At 39.9% G+C, this 24,176-nt stretch overlaps 1 protein-coding gene across 3 annotated transcripts in view; it reads left to right on the top strand.

The window, feature by feature from the left end:
- The window catches only part of stab1 (stabilin 1), a 257,111-nt gene extending 233,210 nt beyond the window's left edge, over nt 1–23,901 (top strand). For all 3 annotated transcript variants that reach the window (XM_041191185.1, XM_041191184.1, XM_041191186.1), the window contains 10 exons: nt 354–495; nt 3,822–3,955; nt 5,764–5,929; nt 6,062–6,168; nt 6,253–6,372; nt 6,865–7,017; nt 19,042–19,143; nt 20,238–20,378; nt 21,141–21,260; nt 22,799–23,901. In XM_041191185.1, coding sequence (XP_041047119.1) covers nt 354–495; nt 3,822–3,955; nt 5,764–5,929; nt 6,062–6,168; nt 6,253–6,372; nt 6,865–7,017; nt 19,042–19,143; nt 20,238–20,378; nt 21,141–21,260; nt 22,799–22,852 — 1,239 coding nt within the window. In that variant the 3' untranslated portion in view covers nt 22,853–23,901. The remainder of the gene's footprint in view (nt 1–353; nt 496–3,821; nt 3,956–5,763; nt 5,930–6,061; nt 6,169–6,252; nt 6,373–6,864; nt 7,018–19,041; nt 19,144–20,237; nt 20,379–21,140; nt 21,261–22,798) is intronic.
- The last annotated feature ends 275 nt before the right edge of the window (nt 23,902–24,176 follow it).

Here is a 24,176-nt window from a genome sequence, read left to right as displayed (position 1 = left end):
GAAAAAGGAATGAATCATAAATAAACCGCTTTCCAAAATTACATGGCTGAAATTCCTCTCTCTTCTCCCATAAGGGAAGTGTAATTTCCAGACAGTTTTTTTACAGGAGTAGTTTTTCTATTTGGTGAATTTAAAAGGTTATATTAAATTTTGGCATTTTTCTAGCCTTTTTAGATGTTCTGCAATTAATTTGTGCTCTTAAACGATATGGAACACATTTTGAAATAATTTTGTGACAGCCATTGTAATATTCATAATTTATAGTTTTTTTTAACTTTTCAGTTTTGGCATGTTTAATGATTAGCTTATGAAGTTAGTTAATTCTCAACATTTGAAAAAATCTTCTGTTGTAGAACAAACGGAGGTGTGAATGCAAAGAAGGATTCAGAGGTGATGGTATCCAGTGTCTGGTTAATGCCAAACCTCCTGTAGATCGCTGCCTTGCAATGAACCTATGTCATTCTAATGCCTTTTGCATTGATCTCCACTTCAAAGGTTGGAATTTATTTTGCTACCTTGCATCATTTTATTTATTTTTTAAATTTGTTATGATTAAGTAAGCTACATAACCAACAAAGTTTTCATTTGCATTAACCCAGGAAGCTTTTGTTTTAATAACTGCTGCTCGAAACAGAAGCAATCCCTTGCATAATTTGGAGACCAACGTTATCAAGATTCAGCAATTCAGTTGGTAGTGCAAAAATACGTTTGGGTATCACTGATACCACTGGGTATCATCTTGCACTCATCAGGACATTCACAAGAATACCAAATATAAAGGGAACAACAATTTATACTTCATAAGAAGAGAGCACTGATTGGTTGGCAACTGGATTCTGATTGGTAGAAGTGTTGCCACGGAGAAGGCATTAGTTAAGTGATAACTGACAGTTAACTGCCAAGCTTTGTTTAAATTCAAACCAAGCAGGTTGAGTCTGATTGGTCAAGGCATTGCCCTGTTGAATAAACCAGAATAATTCTTAGAACATTCAGGATTGTTTAGCAAATGTTGTCCAATCACTGAATCACATCTAATGTTGAACACTGTTTTGAGTTTTGCTATCATGGGCTGATTGGGTACGGTCCGTACCTAGCCTGTTGCAAACAGCCGAAGGGAAATGCTGTTTAATAAGATTTGCCAGTCTTTGGGGCATATGGCCTACATACCTAGCACCACTCCAGCACTGAAATTCATATATCACATTACTCATTTGTGTGATAAACAGAACGTCCTTTTAACTTGATGGCAGCATCCTGTTAGTGGCAATTACCACTATTGCATAGTGGCAGTGTGAAACTGCTATCTTCACCTGTTGATCAAATTTTTGAGATACCTTACCCTTCCGGGGTAACCTGAGGTAGACTGGGCACTTTTCAAGACTGAAAGTGGCGGCGTTAAGCCCATGACTTTGCACGATATACAGCAAGCAATGACCTGATCAGGGTAGCCATTTTCTCGCAGGATAGCTTTGATGTACCCTACTTCAGCATCAAGCTTTCACAGTGGACAAATGGCTTGGGCCCTATTTATGAGGTTGCTAATAAGGCCAAGCTTATATGCTTGGAATTGTAGGAATCCCAACACATATATCAACCAGTGAAGGTAGGCTTGCAGTAGACGGTAGTAGAAGAGCCCTGGCAGATTTCTCAACTAGCACATCAAAGAAAGGGAGCTCATTTGTCTGCATTATCAAGTGAAAAAGGCGTTCTGTCCATCATGCAAATGAGTAATATGATAAATGAACTTCAGCGCCAGTGTGATGCTAGGCATGTAGGCCATATGTCCCAAAAACTGGCAGATTGTATCAAACAGCATGTCCCTTCCGCTGTTCACAACAGGCAAGGTACTGGCCGTACCCAATTAGCCTGTGCTTGCAAAACTCAAAATACAGTGTCCAACGTTAGATATGATTCCACAATTTATGGACAACATTTGCTAAACTTGAGTGTTCAAAGAATTACATTAACAACCAAGATTATCAGTTGGACTTGCATGTGGTGTAGAAACATAGAAACATAGAAAATAGGAGCAGGAGTAGGTCATTTGACCCTTCGAGCCTGCTCCGCCATTCAATATAATCATGGCACTTACATATGCTAGAAACTAGATATGTTAATACATAGAGCCCTGTTCTTTGTAGATAGAAAGAACATGTGTACACAACATGCCTATTTCAGCAGAACAAAATAGGCGGCAGCCATTCTCTGGTTCATTCTCCAGGGCAATGCCTTGACCAATCAGAGTCAACCTGCCTGGTTTGAACTTAAACAAAGCTTGGCAGTTATCTGTCAGCCAAATGACCTACTCCTGCTCCTATTTTCTATGTTTCTGTGTTTCTACACCACACTGCAAGTCCAACTAACCAATTCTTTGAACACTCAAGTTTAGCAAATGTTGTCCGTAAATTGTGGAATCATATCTAACGTTGGACACTGTGCTTTGATGCATTAACTGATGCATTCTCCATAATAACACCTCTACCAATTAGAACCCACTTGCCAACCAATCAACACTGTCTTCTCATACATTTTGAATTGTTGTGCCCTTTACATTTGGTCTTTTTGTGAATGTCCTGATGAGTGCAAGATGAAAAGCTTCAACATGTCTTTTTTTTCAGTGATACTCAAGTTCTGCACTACCAGATGACTGAAAGTACATCTATTAATTCATGGGATGTGGACAGCACTGGAAATGCCAGTATTTATTGCCCATCGTTAATTGTCATTGTGGTGGTGAGCCACCTTCTGGAATTGCTGCAATCCATGTAGTGTAGATACTCCCAAAGTTAGATTGGGAGTTCAGGGATTTTAACGCAGCAACAATGAAGGAACAGTAATACATTTCCAAGTCAGTATAATGCATAACTTGCATGAAAACTGAAGCTGGTGGTGTTCCCTTGTGCCTACTGACCTTGTCTCTCTTGCTGATGGAGATTGCAGGTTTGGAAGATGCTAACAAAGAAGCCTTCAGGAGTTGCTGCAATGCACCTTGTGAACAGTGCAGCCATGTTGTTCCTCTATTGGAGGGAATGAATGTTTAAGGTGGTAGAAATGACTTCCTAGGCCAGTCAATGGACAGTTAAGAGTCAACCATATTTCTGTGGGTCTGTAGCCACATATAGAACGACAGGTTTCCTTTCTTAAAGGACATTTGTGAACCAGTTAGGTTTTTCTGACAATCCAATGGTCACCATTACCAATACTAGATCTTTATTGTTGATTTATTTAATTAACTGAATTCGAGTTCACAAATTATCATGGTGGGATTTGAGGTCATGTCTTCAGAATAATAGCCATAACAACCATCCAAACTTGCAAAGTCACAGGTCCATGCTCAGTTCTCAGCTGGGAACAGTGCAAAGTGAAGTCTAATTGGTCTTATTTTCCCATCCAAGGGAATAAGTTTAACAAAGATTTTCCCTTTCCTGCTTAAAGCTCAGTAATCCGTGCTGGAAGTGCAAGTGCATGGCTATCAGATCAGATAAGGATTGGACTTGGCTGTGATGCCCACCAAGGCTGAATAGGCTGCTGATAATTCAGGCTGTATCTGGCTCACTAGTGAACAAAAGGCACTTGAGTGAACTATCAATAAACCGCCGGCATACACAGTGCTGTCCCAAAATAATGCAAGGTTGTAACCAGCAGTTTTCTGTGTTAATATTCTTAGTTTACCTGATTGTACAACATCTAGGAAGCACTTCTCTTGGAATTTTCATAGGAATGATAACAATTCAGGCGTTAAAGTCATATCACAGTCATTTTGTGAAATAACCATCAGCCATTTAGATCTATGTATGTAGCAATGTTGTTCATTTTTCCAGATAAAACAGCTGGAGTATTCCATTTGCAGTCACCCAGTGGGAAGTACAAATTTACCTTTGAAGGTGCAGCAGCTGCCTGCAATGTCGAGGGGGCTACTCTGGCAAGTTTTGATCAACTTGCTACCGCCCAGCAGGTAAATGTCCACACAAACAGAGTATTATGCAGAGGTCAATTTTACATGTGTGTGTGTGCCTTAAATTACATTTTTATTTAGTGGTACAGAGTTCTTCCCTACCTCAGGTAAATGTGCTCAATCATATTTACATGTTGATTTCAACTGGAATTTGTGCAGTGCTGCCAACGAGGAAGTAGCCCAACAGAAACACAAGGGTAGTTTCCTTTCAGGAGTCCTGCATTTACCCCTCGATGGATCCTGCTGGTGGTAGTGTCTCACTATCTTCATGTATCATTCTCCTTTTATTTTTCCCTCAGATTTTCTCTTCTTGTTCTTCCTTGCCTAAAGATGACTATACTGACACATGATTCCATGAATGGCAGTAGTCCTTTAAGTCCTTGGCCAAGTGACCATTCTTTGAGTGAGACGGGCCAGTGAATGGTGACAGGGTTTTTATCATAGGGTGGGTGGGACATCATTGTTGAGCCTGGTCCAGTCTTCAGTTATGAAGAGTTCAATCAGGTGCAGCTGAATAGCTATATTTAGCAGAATCTGGGTATTGTTTCCGTTGCTGGGTTGGAGGTGCTGAGAGTACGTTCTGACTGAGATCAGTGCCCCTACAGCCGGGGTGTACAAGTCTTTATGAGTTGCATAGGTACCTCAGGGGATCAAAAATGAAGTTAAAATCAATGTTCCCATTAATGTGCATATATCTCAAGCTTACTAACTCTAACAGGTCTTGACATGCTAATATATGGTGTATACATTAGCGCTTTAAAAAAGCATTGTACAGACCTCCAGGTCCATGAAATTCAAACAGAGCAAGCCAACAAATATAACCAAGCACAACCAGGACAAAATAAGGTTTTGAAGCTGGACTGCTAGGACTCAGGCCGCACTTGGCCCTGGAGCTGCTCTCCCTTACACAGTGCTGTTAATGCTAGCCATTAAGTAGGTTCTGTGCTCTTCCCTATTTTTCCTTTATTTCTCTTTGTGTCTTCCAAAGAGTTTTGAATCTGTCCATCTGTTTTTCCACAACTGCAATGTGATGGCCAAAAAGTTACACTTTTAGCATGTAGCCTACAAAGCAGCACATCAATTCTTCATGTACTTGCATACACTTTTAGTTTTTGAAGTGTACAAGATTATCAGAGGATATTCCACATAATGGATAAATATACTACTAGAGTAAATCTGTTAGAAAACCTGTGAAAAAATCAAAAGCTGCAGAAGGCTTCAAGCAGAGTGTTAACCGTATTGAGAAACTATTGAGCTTATTTGTGATCGGAACACTAATGGTTTTATGGGACCACTAATGGTTTTATGGGACCGCTAATGGTTTTATGGACTGCAATAATCAACAGTAATCCATGATACGATCAGTAATAAAAGTAATGTGGCACTAAAACATAATCAATATCAAATATCCTTTTCAGAATCACAGACTGCAGTTAGTGCAATGAGAGTTAAATGGTTTATTGTGAGCTATATTACTTGTTTTAAAATTTTTAAAATATAGTAAAGATAACATAGATTAAGTGTAAGATATCTCTACAATTAACTGCCAACAAATTGGTAATAAAGCTGAAGTATCCATCGATCCTGCAGCAACTGGGTGACAGAATATTGGCTCCCTGTAATTAAATTGGCTCTTCATGAAAAATAAAAAGAAAATACTGGGATGGTGGAACTCGGAAATAAAAACAGAAAAGGCTGGAAATGCTCAACACATCAGGCTGCATCAATAGAGAGAGAAACAGAGTTTTCAGGTACATGACCTTTCTTCATGAGCTATTTAACAGTTGTTTCTTTGATTTATCCTGCAGTTTGGTTACCACCTGTGCATTGTTGGGTGGATGGCTGATAGAAAGGCAGGGTATCCCACAACCCATTCAAACCCTAACTGTGGCTCCAGCAAGATTGGCATCGTTGATTATGGAATCCGATCAAATCTCAGTGAGCTTTGGGATGCCTACTGCTTTCGAGAGCAAGGTAAGCAAGGAATTCAATACAGTCCTTGGCCAAATTACTAATTTATTCTAAATAGAACAATGCAGTATTTGATTTGCAAAATCTTTAAGGTACACTAATTAGTTGGTATTTTCTGGCACAATTACTTCATAGATATTCAGTGTGCATGTAAGGAAGGCTTTGTGGGTGATGGTTACTCCTGCAATGGGAACCTTGTGGAAGTGCTCGCCAGATACTCCAATTTTTCAGTCTTTTATTCTGTAAGTATTTTTCCTGCATAACTTTATTATTCTTTTTACAAGTGTGGGCAACAGTTTGTATTATTATTTTCTCTTTCTTGTTAGAAATTGTTAGATTATGCCAATGCGACTGAAGAAGGAATGGAATTCCTAGAATTCCTGTCAGATGAGACAACCAATGAAACTTTGTTTGTGCCCTTAGATTCTAGTTTTGGAACAAATGAGGTAAGAAATTTTGTTTCCTGAACAGTTCCTTCCTGCTCAAAACAAACCAAATATACAATTATTGAGGACGGAAGTGTCTTGGAATTTTGTTAACAATTGGCTATGCTTGTTAAAGGACTCACCTGTTTGTGACTGAGAGAGGATTGTAAGCTAGAGTGTCAGGAACACTTTCTGCTTGTCTTCAGACAAAACCATGGGATCTTTAACACCCAGTTTTGCCAGCAAACAGTGCCTTAATTTAATGACTCAGCTTAAAGGCATTATAGAAACGCAAGTTGTCATTGTTAAAGGAAAGCATCTCCAGCAATGAAGCATTCCCTCAGTGCTTAATTGACATGACAGGTTAGGTGGTGGGCTAGGATGTAGGACATGAACTTACAGTCCTTTGCCTTGAAGTCTAATACAAACTGAGCCAGTCTTACAATTATAGATAATTGTAATTGCAAAACTCAGGTGCAAGATTAATACTTAACAATTTCTAATTGTATCTAGACATTACCATGGAGGGATCTTGAAAACCACATCTCCAGGAACAATAGTTTTATTTACTATGATGAGTTGAGTGATGACACACTCATTTCATCCAGGCTAGGATATGATCTTCTCATTGTTGAAACTGGACCTGCAAATCAGAGCCTCCTCAATGTAAGTGATATATTACAGTTTTTCAATTAAAAGACAAAACCTGCTGGCTATTCATTTGAAAAGCCCATGCACATTTCAAAACTACTTCTAGCAGTAACACATGTAAATTAAACATTGTTGTGTTCTTTTTGTTTGCCACATGGCAGATTTTCAGAATGTTAATGATGTTGAGCAAGGTACAGTTACAAAAGGAAAGTGTTCCTACTGTTTGTGAAAATCAATGATTCTTAGTCTTGCAAACAGGCTTCCTGGAAGGTAGTTTTCTTTTAATTGACCTTCAGCTGAGCTGCACTCCTTTGTTAATTTTACAATATTTTCACATATAGAAAAGCAAACTTAGTGAGTATTTCAAAGGTAATTTGCACCTTAATCCTGTACTAAAAAAAAGCTACACATTCCGGAAATCTGAAATAAAAACAGAAAATGCTGGAATTATACAGAAGGTCAGTCAGCATCTGTGAAGAGAAGAGAATGGTGTCAGGTTTTGGGTGTACCATACATACTATAAATGTATAGGCATATTCCCAGAACAGAAAAATGAAATATAACAAAATCTCTTTATAGGATGGAAGAGAAATAATTTTTTAATTCATTTATGGGATATGGGCATTGCTGGTGAGGACAGCAATTATTGCCCATCCCTAATTGCCCTTGAGAAAGTGATTGTGAGCTGCCTTGCTGAACCACTACAGACCATGGGCAGAATTTTACACTCGGCATGTGGGCGTGCGCCCAACAGGCCGGAACGTGAAATGACGCGCAATGACGTAGGGTGTGCGTCATTCAGTGGGCACCCGCTGGAGTCAGCTGCTTGCCCACTGATAATTGAAAGGCCTATTAAGGCCATTAACTAGATAATTAACCTTAATTTATGCTGCCTGTCCAATCTTACGGTTGGCGGTCAGACGAAAAGTCCAAGAGGCCTTTACATTTTTTAGGAAACCTCATCCACGAGCAGGATGAGGTTTCCTAAAGCTATTATAAATTAAATAAAAATTTTCCTTTGAAATTAAAAACATGTTCCATCTCATGTGACACGGTCACATGAGTGGACATGTTTCATTGAATTTTAATTGTATTTCATAATTTTTTCAAAAGGCGTTTCAATCTCCCTGAGGCAGCTCCGTGCCGCCGCACAGGTAGCACTCAGCACTAGCACTCACAATCCACGTTGCGTGAAATTGCAGTGCACAGCCAATCGGGGGCGGCAGTTGGCTCCGTGACCACACCCGCCCGCTCCAGCGATGGTAGTGCCATTGAATGTCAAGAGGTGATAGTTAGATTCTGTCTAGTTGGAGACGGTCATTGCCCGGCACTTGTGTGGTGCGAATGTTACTTGCCACTTGTCAACCCAAACCTGGATGCCAGACTCAGTAAAATGCTGCCTTGATGTCAAGGGCAGTCATTCTCACCTCACCTCTGGAGTTCAGTTCTTTTGTCCATGCTTGAACCAAAGCTGCAATGAGGTCAGAAGCTGAGTGACCCTGGCGGAACCCAAACTGAACGTCAGTGAGCACGTTATTGCTATGTTTGATAGTGCTGTTGTTGACCCCTTCCATCATTTTACTAATGATGGAGAGTAGATTCATGGGGCTGGGTTGGATTTGTCCTGCTTTTTGTGTACAAGACACACCTGGGTAATTATCCACATTGCCAGGTAGATGCCAGTGTTGTAGCTGTACTGGAACAGCGTGGCTTGGGGCATAGCAAATTCTGGAGCAGAAATCTTCAGTACTATTGCTGGAATATTGTCAGTGCCCACAGCCTTTGTAGTATCCAGTGCCTTCAGCCATTTCTTGATACTATGTGGAGTGAATTGAACTAGCTGAAGACTGGCACCTGTGATGCTGGGGACCTCTGGAGGAAGCCGAGATGGATCATCCATTCAGCACTTCTGGCTGAAGATTGTTGCAAATGCTTCAGCCTTATCTTTTGCACTGATGTGCTGGGCAAACGGCTGACTAACTGAGTGAAGACTTGGAGTTTGGTGAGAGGGGAGTTCAGTGAAGTGGGAGAAGGAGTTGTTCTTTTAGTCTTTCTATCTTTCTCACCCCATAGAAATTGGTTCCTGCTCTATTATAGGGGAAGGAGCTAGCTGTTTGGTGAGTATCTGGTAAGTGGGTAAGTGCTATTCTATCCCTAAGGTTTAAAATAGTACACAAATTGGTGGTAAAGTTAATAAAATATATAAGGAAACAACATAAATAAGTGATTAATATAAATTAAGTAATTATTTAACACACATTAATGATGGCAGGACAGGTATATGTCAAGGCTGCAGCTCATGGGAACTCTTGGATAACATCGTGATCCAGGGCAAACATGTCTGCAGTAAGTGTGGCTTGAGGAACTTTGGCTCAGAGTCATTGAGCTGGAGGCTGAGCTGCAGACTCTGCTACACATCAGGGAGGAGGAAAGTTACCTGGATACTTTATACAAGGAGGCAATCCCACCACTTAGGATAGGGTCTTCTGATTTGGTCAGTGGACAGAGACAGGAGGCCGTGACTGCAAGTGAGGCAGGTAAGGAGATCCAGAAGGCAGAAGGGCAGGAGTTTGTGCTTCTGCAAATGTCCAACTGGTTTGAGGCTCTTTCAGCATGTTTGGATGAGAATAGGGCCTGTGGGGTGGATGAGCAAACTGACAATGGCACTGTGGTACAAGGTGCCATCCAAGGGGGGAGCAAAATGGAATGTACTGGTAGTAGGGGACAATATAGTAAGGGGGGGTTGACACTGTTCTCTGTAGCAAAGAGTGAGAGTACAGGCGGCTTTGTTGCCTGCCTGGTGACAGGGTTCAGGACATCTGCTCAGGGCTGGAGAGGAACCTGCAGTGGGAGAGGGAGGATCCAGTGGTCATGGACCATGTAGGTACCAACAACATAGCCAGGATGAGAAGGAGGCTCTGCATAGTCAGTATGACGAGCTAGGCACTAAGTTAAGAAGCAGAACCTCATAGGTAATAATTTGTGGATTAATACCAGAGCCACATGCAAATTGGCATAGGACAAATAAGGTTAGAGAAATTAATGTGTGGCTCAAAGACTGATATGGGAGAAGTGGGTTTCGGTTTGTGAGGCACTGGCACCAGTGTTGGGTAAAGTGGGATCTGTACCGTTGGGATGCTCTACACCTGAGCCGTACTGGGGCTGGTGTCCTTGCGCATCTCCTAACTAGGGAAGTAAAGAGGGTTTTGAACTGAATAGTGGGGGCAAGAGATCAAATTTGCAAAGATGTGGTAAACCAAAGGGTAGAGACAAAGCAAACAATATAGGAAATGATAATCAGACTGTAACATGAAGGGACAGAGAGTACAAATCTAAGAGTAACTCAGCAGATAAGCCTAGATGCTACAAAAATAGTAAAAGGTCAAAACTAAGGCTCTGTATTTAAACTCACATAGCATTCAAAACAAAACAGATTAACTTATAGCACAAATAGAAATAAATATGTATGATCGGACAGCCATTACAGAGACATGGCTACAGGATGACATAGATTGAGACTTGAATATTCAAGTGTATGTGACATTTAGGAAGGACAGGAAGTTAGGAAAAGATGGAGGAGTGGCTCTTTTAATTAATGATGGTATTAGCACATTAGAAACGGATGACCCAAGTTCAGGAAACCAGGATGTAGAAGCAGTTTGGGTTGAGTAGAAGCGGTTTGGGTTAAGATGAGGAATGATAAAGGCAAGAAGTCACTTGTGGGGGTGGTGTATAGGCCCCTAATTGTAACTACACAGTAGAACAGTGTATAAAAGAAGAGATAATGGGAGCATCAACATATAGACTGGAAAAATCAGACAGGCAAAGGTAGCTAGATGAGGAGTTCATAGAATGTTTTTGGGATAGTTTCTTAGAACAGCACATTCTGGAGCCAACCAGAGAGCAGGCTATAGTAGACCTGGTATTGAGCAACGAGATAGGGTTAATTGATGACCTCCTAGTGAAGGCACCCCTAGGTAACAGCAATCATAATATGATTGAATTTTACATTCATTTTGAGGGAGAAATGAGTGCGTCCACGACTAGTATTTTAAACTTAAATAAGCGCAATTACGAGGGCATGAAAGCAGAGCTAGCTAAAGTGAACTGGCAAATGAAGTTAAGGGATATGTCAACAGAAGTTCAGTGGCAGACATTTAAAGCAATATGTCAGAATAAGCAGAATATAAATGTTCCAATGAGAAAGAAAAGTTCCAAGGGGAGGGCCCACCATCCGTGGTTAACTAAAGAAATTAAAGACAGCATCATACTTAAAGAAAAAGAATATAACTATGCAAAGATGGGTGGCAAATCAAAAGACTGGAAAGAATATAAAGAACAGCAAGCAATGACAAAAAGATTAATAATGAGAGAAAAATTAGTGTGAGAGAAAGCTAGCTCGTAATATAAAGATGGATAGTAAGAGTTTCTATCAATATTTAAATAAGAAAAGAGTTAACAAAGTGAGTGTTGGTCCTAAAAAGAGTAGTATGGGAAAGTATGGAGATGGCAGTTGAATTAAACAGGTATTTTGCTTCGGTCTTCACTATAGAGGACACAAGTAGCATCCCGGGAATAGCTGTAAATCAGGAAATGGGAGGGAGGATCTCGGAAAAATTACAATCAGCAGGGAAGTGGTATTGAACAAATTGTTGGGGCTGCGGGCTGACAAATCCCCAGGCCCAGGTGGACTTTACCTTAAGGTCTTAAAAGAAGTGGCTAGTGAGGTAGTTGATGCATTGGTTTTAATGTTCCAAAATTCCCCAGATTTCCATTAGATTGGAAAATAGCAAATGTAACTCCTTTATTCAAAAGGGGAGACAGGCAGAAAGCAGGAGACTATAGACCAGTTAGCCTAACATCTGGACACTTAGAAAAATTCAAAGCAATCAGGCAGAGTCAACATGGTTTTGTAAAAGGGGAATCATATTTAATTAATTTATCAGAGTTCTTTGAAGGAGTCACACGTGCTGTGGATAAATGGGATCTGGTGGATGTACGGTGCTTAGATTTCCAGAAGGCATTTGATAAGGTGCCATATCAAAGATTATTGCAAAAAATAAAAGCTCATGGTGTAGGGGGTAACACATTGGCATTGATAGAAGATTGGCTGGCTAACACGAAGCAGAGAGTTTGCATAAATGGGTCTTTTTCTGGTTGGCAGGATGTGATGAGTGGTGTGCCACAGGGATCAGTGCTGGGGTCTCAACTTTTTACAATTTATATAAATGACTTGGATGAAGGGACCGAAGGAATGGTTGCTAAATTTTGCTGCCAACACCAAGATAGGTAGGAAAGTAAATTGTGAAGAGGGTGTAAGGAAGCTACAAAGTGACATAGAGAGAGGTTAAGTGAGTGGGAAAAGACCTGGAAAATGGAGTATAATATGGGCAAATGTGAAATCGTTCATTTTGGCAGGAAAAATACCAAAGAAGCTTATTATATAAATGATGAGAGATTGCAGAGCTCTGAAATTCAGAGGGATCTGGATGTTCTAATGCATGAAACACAAAAGGTTAGTATGCCACAGCAGTAATTAAGAAAGCTAATAGAATGTTATAATTTATTGTGAAGGGAATTAATTACAAAAGTAGGAGGTTATGCTTCAGCTGTACAGATCTTGATGAGACCACGCCTGGAGTATTGTTTACAGTACTGGTCTCCTTATTTAAAGAAAAATTTAAATGCGTTAGAAGCATTTCAGAGAAGGTTTACTAGACTAATACCAGGAATGGCTGGGTTGTCTTATGAGGAAAGACTGGACAGGTGAGGCTTGTATCCACTGGAATTTAGAAGAATAAGAGGTGACTTAATTGAAACTTTAAGATCCTGATGGGTCTTGGCAGAGTGGATGTGGAGAGGATGTTTCCTCTTCTGGGAGAATCTAACACTAGGGGTCACTGTTTAAAAATAAGGGGTGGCTTATTTAAGACAGAGATGAGGAGAATTTTTTTTCTCTCAGAGGGTTGTGAGTCTTTGGAACTTTCTTTCTCAAAAGGCAGTGGAAGCAGAGCTTTGAATATTTTTAAGGCAGAGCTAGATGGATTCTTGATTAACAAGGGGATGAAAGGTTAATGGGGGTAGGCAGAAACGTGGGGTTGAGGTTCCATTCAGATCAGCCATGATCTTACTGAACAGCGGAGCAGGCTCCAGGGGCCGAGTTGCCTACTCCTGCTTCTAATTCGTATGTTCGTATGTATGTTTGTATGGGCTCCTCCATCATTTAGGATGGGGATATTTGTGGAGCCTCTCTCTCCAGTGAACTGTTTAATTGTCCACCACCATTCACGACTAGATATGGCAGGACCGCAGAGCTTAGGTCTGCTCCATTGGTTGTGAAATCACTTAGCTCTGCCCAGCACTTGCTGCTTTTACTGTTTGGCATGCAAGTAGTCCTGTGTTGTAGCTTCACCAGGTTGACACCTCATTTTTAGGTATGCCTGGTGCTGCTCCTGGCATGCCCTCCTGCACTCTATAGTGAACCAGGGTTGATCTCCTGGCTTGGTGGTAATGGTAGAGTGGGGGATATGCCAGGCCATGAGATAACAGATTGTGGTTAAGTACAATTTTGTTGCAGCTGATGGCCCACAACGCTGCATGGATCTGCTAGATCTGTTCGAAATCTGCTAGACCTGTTCAAAATCTATCCAATTTAGCACATTGGTAATGCCACATAATATGATGGAGGGTATCCTCAATGTAAAGACAGGACTTCGTCTCCACAAGGACTGCATGGCAGTCACTCCTACCGATACTGTCAAGGACTGATGCATCTGCAGCAGATAGGTTGGTGAGGATGAGGTTACATTCCGATCAGCCATGATCTTATTGAATGGCATAGCAGGCTCGAGCAGACGAATAGCCTACTCCTGCTCCTAATTTGTAGTTCATGTGTATGTTCGTATGGGCCCTTCTATCATGTTTTTCCCTCTTGTTGGTTCTCTTACCACCTGCCACAGACCCAGTCTAGCAGCTATATCCTTTAGAACTCAGCCAGCTTGGTCTGTGGTGGTGAAAAGACAAGACAAGACAAAAGGAAAAGATGGGAAGCATAAAAAAAATATTGCAGGACTTCTGAAAATAAAACATGAAATTCTGGCAATGGAGAATAAATCTCCTCCTTGCAAAAGTAAAAATTACAGAGCACAGGATTTTCCACTAGATTTACGCCCTTCTGGATGTTGAGAAACAACCTACATTGAATAATGGGCCAAATCTTCTGGTCAGCAGAAATGCTACACGTATCGCTCCTGACTGCGGTGACCATTGCGTTCTTACCTTTTTGTGCCCTTCCAGCTGGGACTTCCAATCCCAGCTGGAACAATAAAGCTTCAGTGCAGCAATCCGGGAAAAGACTGTCAAAGCACAGTGGACATGCCTACAACATCAACTACAGTATTCAGGTAACATTTTATAGGTATCAAGATTTTCAGTGGGGATGGTGAGTGAGTGAGTTGGTGGGTGGGATGGGTGTGGGTAGTCTGGTTGGGAGTAGATGGGTTGGGGGATGGGTAGTCATGTCGGGGGTGACTGTGCATGTGGGTGTGGTGGGTTAAGTTACAGTGTTAATCATTGAGTTACACTAGGGGGAAGATTTTCCCCCTATCAGGGGGGGATGTGCGGCAGCAGGCGGGGGCAGGAGTGGTGGAGGGAGGATTCCCTGAGACCGGATTGTACTCTTTCGTGTTGCCTCAGGGAGATCGGCTCAGATTTGAAACTTCAAATAAACATGAGAAAAAAATTTTGCTGCCATATCCCCTCATATGACACTGTCACATGAGCAGGGACATGTCCATTCATGAAACCTCATCCCACCTGTGGATGAGGTTTCATGCTTTTTCAGAAGCCTGCCAGGGATCCCGACCTTAAGGTTGGACGGGCAGGTCCATTAATGATTTCAATTAGTTTTTAATGGCCTTAATAGGCCGTTGACAGGTCGGTGGGCGAGCAGCCAGCTCGGCTGCGTGCCCACTGACCTGAAAATCTAAATGACGTGGGGTGACTTGGGACACACGCTGACATCACCCCACATCATTTTATGCGTTGGCAAGTGGGCCCCGCCCCCCGAACAGAAGATTCTGCCCTAGAGATCAAAAATTGTAACATTTTTAGGGTACTTATTCAGGTAAGTAGCGCGTATGTAGCCCAAGCCCCTAACCCTGAGCTGAGGGTCTTGGGCATTTAGGGAGTGGCACCGGTAACACGTATCAGCCCATCAGAAGTTTAAACTTCCCTGGCAATAAAAGTGCATGTGCACACATCAGGACTCCCCGATGGGTTCCAACAAGCACCAGCAGCACAAATTCAGTGCATCACCGCTCCTGATTCTGGAAGATCTAGCCCATCTTTCTTAACTGGCATTCTGGCTAGTAATTGTGCCATTTTGCTATATTCTGTTGAAGAGCATTCTGCTGATTCTTCACACTGTGCTTTACTTCCCGGATTGACCACATTGTCCAGTCGTATTTTACCACTAATTTCCCTGACTGAATGCTTCATTGAAGGCAAAATTCCCAATGAAACAGTCCTTAGTATGGCACAGCATTCAAAATATGCTTTAAAGACAAGTTTATTTTACAACTCAATACTCTGTATTGCACATATGGCCTGGATCATTTTACTCGGAGGCTTTTCTGCAATCAACTAAGAAAGGCACCAAAAAAACAGACAAATTGGTGCACTTACACAGTGAGCAAAATTACTGCTTGATTTTTTTCATCTTCCAGTTACAGAACTTTCGCAGATTCTTTCTAAGGCTCTGTGATTGTGTGCTCCCAGCAATGAGTTATACTCACAGGAAATGCAGTTCAGGTGCAAAGTCTGTGACTTCTGATCTATTCATTTTAATATTAATTTTAATGGACAAAAAAAATCACAGGCTCTTGACTTACAATTTCCTGCCATGAGCTTGGCTCCCAGCTGGGAGTTCTAGATCTCAAACTGGTCTCTTATGTGTTGTTGAATCTCAATTTTGCCCTCACTTCACTTTTGACATAATTTATATATGTAAATCAGTAACATATTTGAAGAGCTATTTGGCTGGGAATTTGCTCACATATTACATCCCCTATCCGGTAGGGTAAATGCAACGCAGAGAGGAATTTCAAACCAATTCACGATTCAATAGGAAAGATTATGTCAGTTGCAAACCTTAACTTATTTTGCTTAGCAATAGGATTTCAGTGGCTGACAACTTAACTATTATTTAAGGGCTGCTTTTCTTCAGTTTGAGTGATGATTTATAAGTTAGGCTCTGAAATTTAGAACATATAAATAAGGACAGGAAAAAGATCTCCTTGCCTATCAAACCCATTCCATCTGGCTATGATGCAACTTCTGCATATTGTCAACCCATCCTGCAACCTCCTACCACCACTCACAACCATCCCCGCCCCCATCAACCACCCCCCCCCCCACCCCACTCCCCCACCCCGCCCCACCGCCACACCACCACCACCTGAGGAGAGCACATTGCTTGGAAAACAACCGCCAATGACTCCAAAAAGTCTCTGCTTTTCTAAAGTAAAAAACTCCAGATCTCCAAGCCTATCCTGGTAGGTGAAGACCCTTAAACCAGGTATCTGTACTATTTTCTGGGTTTGTAACTCCTGTGACGTGATGGGAGCCAAACTAGATACACTATTATAGATGTATTCTAACCAAGGCCATAAACATAGAAAGAATAACGTTTTTAGATTTTTTTACTTAAATAATCCTGGCAGTATACCCTAACACCTCAATTTCTTTTGCAATTGTCTCACTTCAGTTGTCATGGACACTCCACAATTTGTGCAATACAACCACCACCACCCCCCAGGACCTTCTCTTGCTTAGCAGCCTTGAACACACAACCCTGTCGAGTATATATATGCTTTGCATGGCCCCTACCTGATTGCATCATGCTACGTTAATCTATGTTAACAGACACTTGTCAGTTTCAGACCCATTTCCTCCATCCCATCAAACTTTCTGTAATTTTTAATATCTAAGTTTTTGAACCCTTAGCTATCTTTGCGCAATCCATAAACCCAGATAGTTTCCCTGACACCTTCATCCAGCTCATTGTTAAAGATGAAGAAGAGTAATATCCCCAACACCAAGTTCCACTTGTGACCGGACCCCACACAGCCCAAAGGCAGCCTTTTAATCCCACAAGGCTCAACCATGCACTCACCTTGCCCTACGCTTGTAGAGTGGTGCTCCTCAAGCTATATATAACCAATTGTCTCTCTCTAATGGAGAGGGAGATGCCTCTGGTCCTTTGTGGACTATGGCTAATTACTTACTTAGTCTTTTACATGACACTTTCTCAAAAGCTTTTAGAAGATCAAGATACACCATGCTGACCAGTCTTCCAAGATCCATCAACTTTATATCGTCTTCAAAAATCCAACCAAGGTGATGACAGATCCATCTTTCCCAGAAATTAAAGCAGAGTTTCCAAATAAACCTCTCTCCTTCAGGACTTGTAAATCCATCTCTAGCAGCTTACTTATGACAGAATTCAAACTAAAGTGTCTATAGTTTCCTAGTTCTGATTTGTTGCTCTTTAGAGTATAAGTCCATAGGAAAAATCCCAGAGCCTAAAAAACTATTGTGTATAAGCAAGTATCTGTTGCAGCATAGCTCTCATTTCATTGAGATATCTGCATTTCTTTTATGTCATTGGCTATGAACATTCAATGTGTTCATCTGTAATGTCTTCTTTTGTTATATTGGTGGAAGCACTAAGCCATTTCGTATGATATAATGTCTCCACTAAAAAAGAATTTCAAGTAAATGCAATGGTTACAAGTATATGCACATATCTCTGATGCTTACTATTCTGTACCTGTGCGAATAAACACTGAATTAGCAGAGCACAGGAGATGAATGTAACATGGATCAAAGGTCTGGACCACTTTGTTGAATGAGATCATTCAGTCCTCAAATATTACTTGGCTTAACAATGCAGCAATAATTGTTTTGCTAACTGAAAATGTAATAGAATTAGTCAAATATTTGACTTGCCAGTTTTTTTTGACAATGATTAAAAAGGAAGAAAAGTGTAGGAATCAAGCATGTTCCCACATAAATATTCCCTGATTGTGAGCCTTTTTAAAATAGAAATTCATTTTTAATGATAGGACTGAGCACCTAGATTCTGCCATTTTATTTGGTGCCTTTATGTTGATGATAATGGATTATAGAGAAAAGAAAGTGAAGCTTTCTTGCAATGCATTAAAATCACTGACAATGACCAGAGTCTGCTTCTTTTTGTACATGATGTCTGCATAATTTTGGTGTTTTGTGAGAAATCTTCAAATTCATTTCTCTGTAACAAACTAAATTAAATGACTGTACCCAGCTACTGAATCCTCAGGTAAAAGAAATACATTTCATAAGGTTAACTATTTATAATTTGTTAAAGGCAGCAAGATGAACAATCAGCGAAGTTTTTAATGGGCAAGTGCTTACATATAACACTTTTCTTCCCCTTTAACCAAACTCTATATTCTATCATATCACAAGCCTGATACAATGTCATGTTTGCTCTCAACAGAAACGATAGAATCATTAAAGCTTGTTTAATTATTTAATGAAGAGGAAAGATTAGTTGTAATAAAGTGTGTTCCAACTATTATTTCCATTCAGATATGAAATCTACTGAGTAGTTTGCAATGACAAATAACTCATTTTTAAAATTTATGAATTATACAGTTAATTTTAAAACAAAATGTTGGAAATACACAGCAACTCAGGTAGTACTTGTGGAGAGACAAACAAAGTTAAAGAACTATTAACCCTGCATCTTTCTCCACAGATACTGCCAGAATTCCTGAGTATTTCCAGCATTTTCATTTTTATTTCAGATTTTCAGTATCTGCAGTATTTTGCTTTTGCAATTTTTAAGTCAGGTCAGTGTTTTACTTTTTCCCCACAAACAGAGATTAGACTTAGGATAATGACAGCGGTAATAGTAATAACTCCAAATTTTGGGCTGTAATTTGAACAGAAATCAAATTTATTGTTGAACTAACTCTACTTTCATAATGGCAGAGCTCAAAGCTTGTGAATGGCAGGCATATTTTGAAATGGGATATAGTTGCCAGCAACGGAATTATCCATGGCATAGAGGGACCTTTAACAACTCCTCATCCGGTAAGTGTTTCACAGAAGATTGTATTAAAACCAGCACACACTGATGGCAGTGGAATGCTTCCCTTCTTTGTTTATACCACAATGGGGTGTTGGGGGCAGTACATTCTCAATCCATTTTCTAGTAGATGTGCGGCTACAACACAAGGATAGACATAGTTCAAGAACGCTTATCAAGACTGAAGCTGATGTTTCAGTAACTACAGGCATCAATGCATTGCAGCAGAAGCCCTTTTGGTTTAAAAGTTAAGGCATATTGCTGGAGATTGAATGCAGAGAACTTCTTCCTTCACCTAACCAGTGTTATGCATGATCTGAGAGCGCTTGATAATGATACTTGGGAAGAAATTTTGAAAAAATGTTCCATTTCACATTATTGATATTCCCTACCTTAAGCACACTGCAATCCACCCTTCAATTTAAATAGATTATTGGGGAAAACCATACACCCATTTCACATAAAACAGAGCCACTATGAATGGCCAGTAATACACTGTTTGTGAACTGGGCCACAGATTGAAAGTTCCTGCTGTCAAACCCAGCCTCAGCTGCAACTTGCACTTGGGGCCTCTTCCAGATGATGAACTGACTCAGCTGAGACAATTACCTGTAATACCAACAGAGACAAGGTGCCAAGTCATAGAAGGGAAGAAATGAAAAGTCAGGGGTTTCCATTCAGATCCCACTTCTACACGAACTATTGATTGGCCATGGACCAACAATAGTGAAGACCAATAAGGTGTCTTCAGTCATCCACCTGTTCCCACACATGGTCAAGCATACATGTTCTGGGAGATAATGCAAACCATAAAAAGCTACAAATTAAAATAGGGACTCCTTGTCGAGAAGATAATCACTTGTAATCTGATTTAATATTTGGGCTTTTATTCTTGTTCTTAATTTGATAAAATTAATAATTAGGGAAAGTTTTCATTAGTCTCTCTAAATATTTCTAAGGATATTCGCTTTGATATTAGATCTTTAAATCTTGTATGACGTTACAAGAACTCTATCCTATAAAAAATGTATTAGTGATTTTGTAACTGCTTTTGTAAATGTGAAAAGTCTTGCTAATTAGCAAAACCTTTGTGTTACAGGTTATAACTTCTGCAAAGTCATCCCATGGTGTCCTTGGTGCAACATTGCTTCTAGGAGTGGGATGTTTGATTGCTGCTATAGTTGGGTTGAGTTTTTATCTCCGACGCAGGAATGAGGTTTTCCAATTTCAATACTTCAAGGTATGTCAAACTAACTTGTAATCTGATCACTTCCTGGCACTGCTTCTTCGCAGCCCAAGCCCATGTTGATGTGCAGAATCGCAAGAGTACTAATCTAGAATAACATGCATGAATGCTCAGAGACTTGAGGCATGCTTTTCTTCATTGGCTTCAGGACCCTGACATAAGGGTCAATTTGAGGTTCAGAAGCCAGCACTGCATGGGAAACAGTCACCTGGCAGCAATTTTCCCCAAAATTGGCCAATTAGTTCTCAATCCTATCAGGGTCTCTGGTGCAATCTTTGTTTAGAGTAAAATCTTTAGTATTGCTTATAGCATAGCAGAGTTTCATTTATGTTCCATCAAATTCCAACTTGCTGAATGCTGTGGGACTAATTGCCTTAAAAGTTGATTCAAAATCTGAAAGAGGAAATAAAATACTCATGCTTCGTACTAGTAAGCTGCAGAATTTCAAGTTCTGAATTGCAGAAGTATTCTTGTCCACATATTGGAGTTCCCAGGCCTGGGCCCTGTCAATTTACAACTAAGCTGTTTAAATTTGGATAGATCTGGCTAGTCCCGACTGAGAAAACATTGTGCACTCCTTACAGGGCAAGGTGTAGCCTTCCAAGCAACTTGACTTGGAGACTGAAACACGATAATGAATTTCTAAAAGTCAGGTATCCAACTGACCGAAAGGGTTGGGGCAGTGGAATTCTGTGTATGGCAAAATTAATTTAAGACAAAAAAATGAAACAAGTTTTAACTTGTATCTATTATTAGGCCAATGACGATGATGGTATGGGCTTCAGGCCAGAGGACAATCCTGCTTTGGTTTCTGTGCCAAATCCAGTTTACGGCGCTTATGGTGTAGTTACAGATAGCACCATCGAGCCATTTGAGGTAAGCAGGCACTAAACGTACACACTAAAAGTTGCATAGCATCTTGGATGGAAGTTAAAAGACAGAATTGTTTCTTTGGGAGAAAATATGAAGAATTTATGAGAAAAACTACTTTAATTTCCTTTATTATAATTCACCTTGAATAATCTACAAGGCATTTATAATAAGTCCCCAAGATTTGATCAAATAGCTTAACAAAAGCATCATGTCTTTCCTGCTACTTGTACAGCAAAGTGATTCGAAATATGATGAGTGATCAAGAAATAAAAACCAGGGAAAAGAAGGTGGTTTGAAGTGTTACCATTAGCATGCTTAAGATATTGCACAGTTTCAAATGGATTGTTGCTGATCTCTGTCCAAGATGCAAGAGGAGCTCCCACACATTTGAGGGTTCATCACTTGAATGATTTGTTTCAGCCTATTGGGGGTGCAGGACCAGAAGGACATACCCGAAGGTATGTTTTTACAAATCATTGAAGGATGCAGGATAAGCTGAGAACATGGTTAATAAAGCAGATGGAATCCTGGGCTTTATAAAAAGGGGTACATGAGCAAGGAAGTTATGATAAACCTTTATAAAACACTGGTTTGATTTCAACTGGAGTAGTGTGTTCAATTCTGGGCACCACCCTTTAGGAAGAATATGAAGGCATTAGAGAGGGTGTAGAAAAGAATCATGCAATTGGTTCCATGTCAGTTAAATGGATAGATTGGAGAAGCAGCTTGGAAAAGGTTGAGAGGAGATTCAATAGAAGTGTTCAAAATCATGCAGAGTCTAGATAGAGTAGATTAGGAGAAACTATTCCCATTTGTGGGAGGATCAAGAACCAGAGGACACCGATTTAAGGTGATTAGCAAAAGGAGCAATAGCGACATGAGGAGAAACGCTTTTTCTTTTTTCATACATTGAGCAGTTAGGATTTGGAATGCACTGCCTGAGAGCACCGTGGAGGCAAATTCAACCACGGCTTTCTAGGGAATTGGCTCATAGTCCTACAAATCTTTCTTCAGACAATAGGGAAAAAGACAGGGGAGTGGGTATTAGGTGAATGTGCTTGCAAATAAGCGGCACAGACACAATGGTTGAATGGCCTCCTTATGTACTGTAACCATTCCATAAGTCTACACAACTAATTCAAGTGTGAAACGCCTGTTCTACGTGATATTAGGGAAGACAGTTATCAAGAGAGAAGATATTTAATATGACTTATAATTATGATGTTATTGAAATAACAGGACACTTAGTGAAATACTTATTCCAGGATTTGAAGCAAAAACTCCCTAACTGTCTGACAGGTAGGGGTAAGCAATGGACAACATCAGATTACCTGCAACTTGTTTTCACTAGCAAAACCAGATCCTAAATAAAAGCAACATTTATGTATGTATAAATAACAACTTCATTTATATTACTTACATTAGCATTGAGGTCCAATCCAATCATTGTTAACATAATAAAATATAAAAGTGTATTGTTTAAACAGGACTCCACGTTATAAGAATTTGCTAATTTTTTAAAATGTTGTCTTTAAATACAGGGCAATGATGAATATGGATATTATTCAGATACGCAGAACATTCTACAAGACTGAGAAGCCAGGCATCACTGCTTTTTACTATCGCTCATACTGTACAATTTTTAGTACAGTGTATGATGAAGCTATGGGGGCAAAATAAAACAGGAACAAAGGGTAGGCTCCGACTGAGGGACTGACTGTACAATAGTAATGAAAAAGAAGAATCTTTGGACTTGGTGCCTGATTACTTTTTGAACTGATGTGTGGGCACACTGCTGGTGTCATCAAGGAACATGTGGAACTCACCCACTGAATTGCATTTTCAATGCATTTTTGCAATAGTCAGGTGACTCTAGAAAGACTGAAAATTTATTTTTTCATTTTGTACTAATAGGCAAAGATAACATTGTTTATATATATAAAGTTGTTATACTCATCTTTTTACAAGTAGATGTGTAAGGAGGACATTGTATTCTTCATTTTTTTGACTACTTTGAAATATGGAATATATGCAAATGATTGATTTGTCATTTCTTTCCAACATGTTAAAAGTACATTAGGAGGAGAACCATATAGATAAAGACAGCAAATAGTGGAATTGCTCAGCAGGTCTGGCAGAAATTAAAAGAGAAAGCCATGAGTTACATTTTGATTTGAGAACTTTCAGTAAAACAGTTTTGATGAAGCTCTACCCAAAATACGAATTGATCATTTCTGCTCTCAGATGCTGATGGCCTCACTATGTACTGCCTGTTTTTATTTCAAACTATTAACATTTTGCAGTTTGTGTCCTACTAAAAATACCTATTATAATGTCCTTTTGCTCAATCTAGTTTTGAATTCTGTTTCAAAAGCCAGAGTGTTTGCTTAACATGAGTGGGATAGCCTATTGAAGGAGCAATGAAAATTATATACATTGAAGAAATATAAATATCATAATGTGGATTTTATCCAGCAATTAAAGCACTGAGAAACAGATGGTTAATGGCTATTGAAATCATGTTAAGCAGGCCTGAGTCATCAATGCTTCATTTTTCCAAAAAGCAAGGCCTGTTTTATATCATGTTTATATCAGACATCAAATTCTTCACAAGAAAAAGAAAATAAATGAGTTTTTAATATAACTCTCTGCATGAATGTTTTGTTTTCCAGGACTCAACCATGATGATTAACAAGGGCTCCAGGCTAGGTGATGTAGATCTCCCAGCTGTTACACTCTAGAGTTAGGCCTGAGGTCACAGTTCTCTGGGACTGGTGGTCCATTAGAATAGGTAATACAGTACGCTCACTGAACTAACATTTTGCATATATTAGAATGTACCACTGGGTGGCAGTATTTCCAAACATTATCTGTTAGCTTATTATTACACGCATCACCATGTTAAATTTATAGCATAAG

The sequence above is a fragment of the Carcharodon carcharias genome, chromosome 7, assembly GCF_017639515.1.
Source record: "Carcharodon carcharias isolate sCarCar2 chromosome 7, sCarCar2.pri, whole genome shotgun sequence".
Lineage (NCBI taxonomy): Eukaryota > Metazoa > Chordata > Chondrichthyes > Lamniformes > Lamnidae > Carcharodon > Carcharodon carcharias.
The sequence above is the reverse complement of the archived record's forward strand: the minus strand, read 5'-3'. Positions and strand labels throughout refer to the sequence as shown.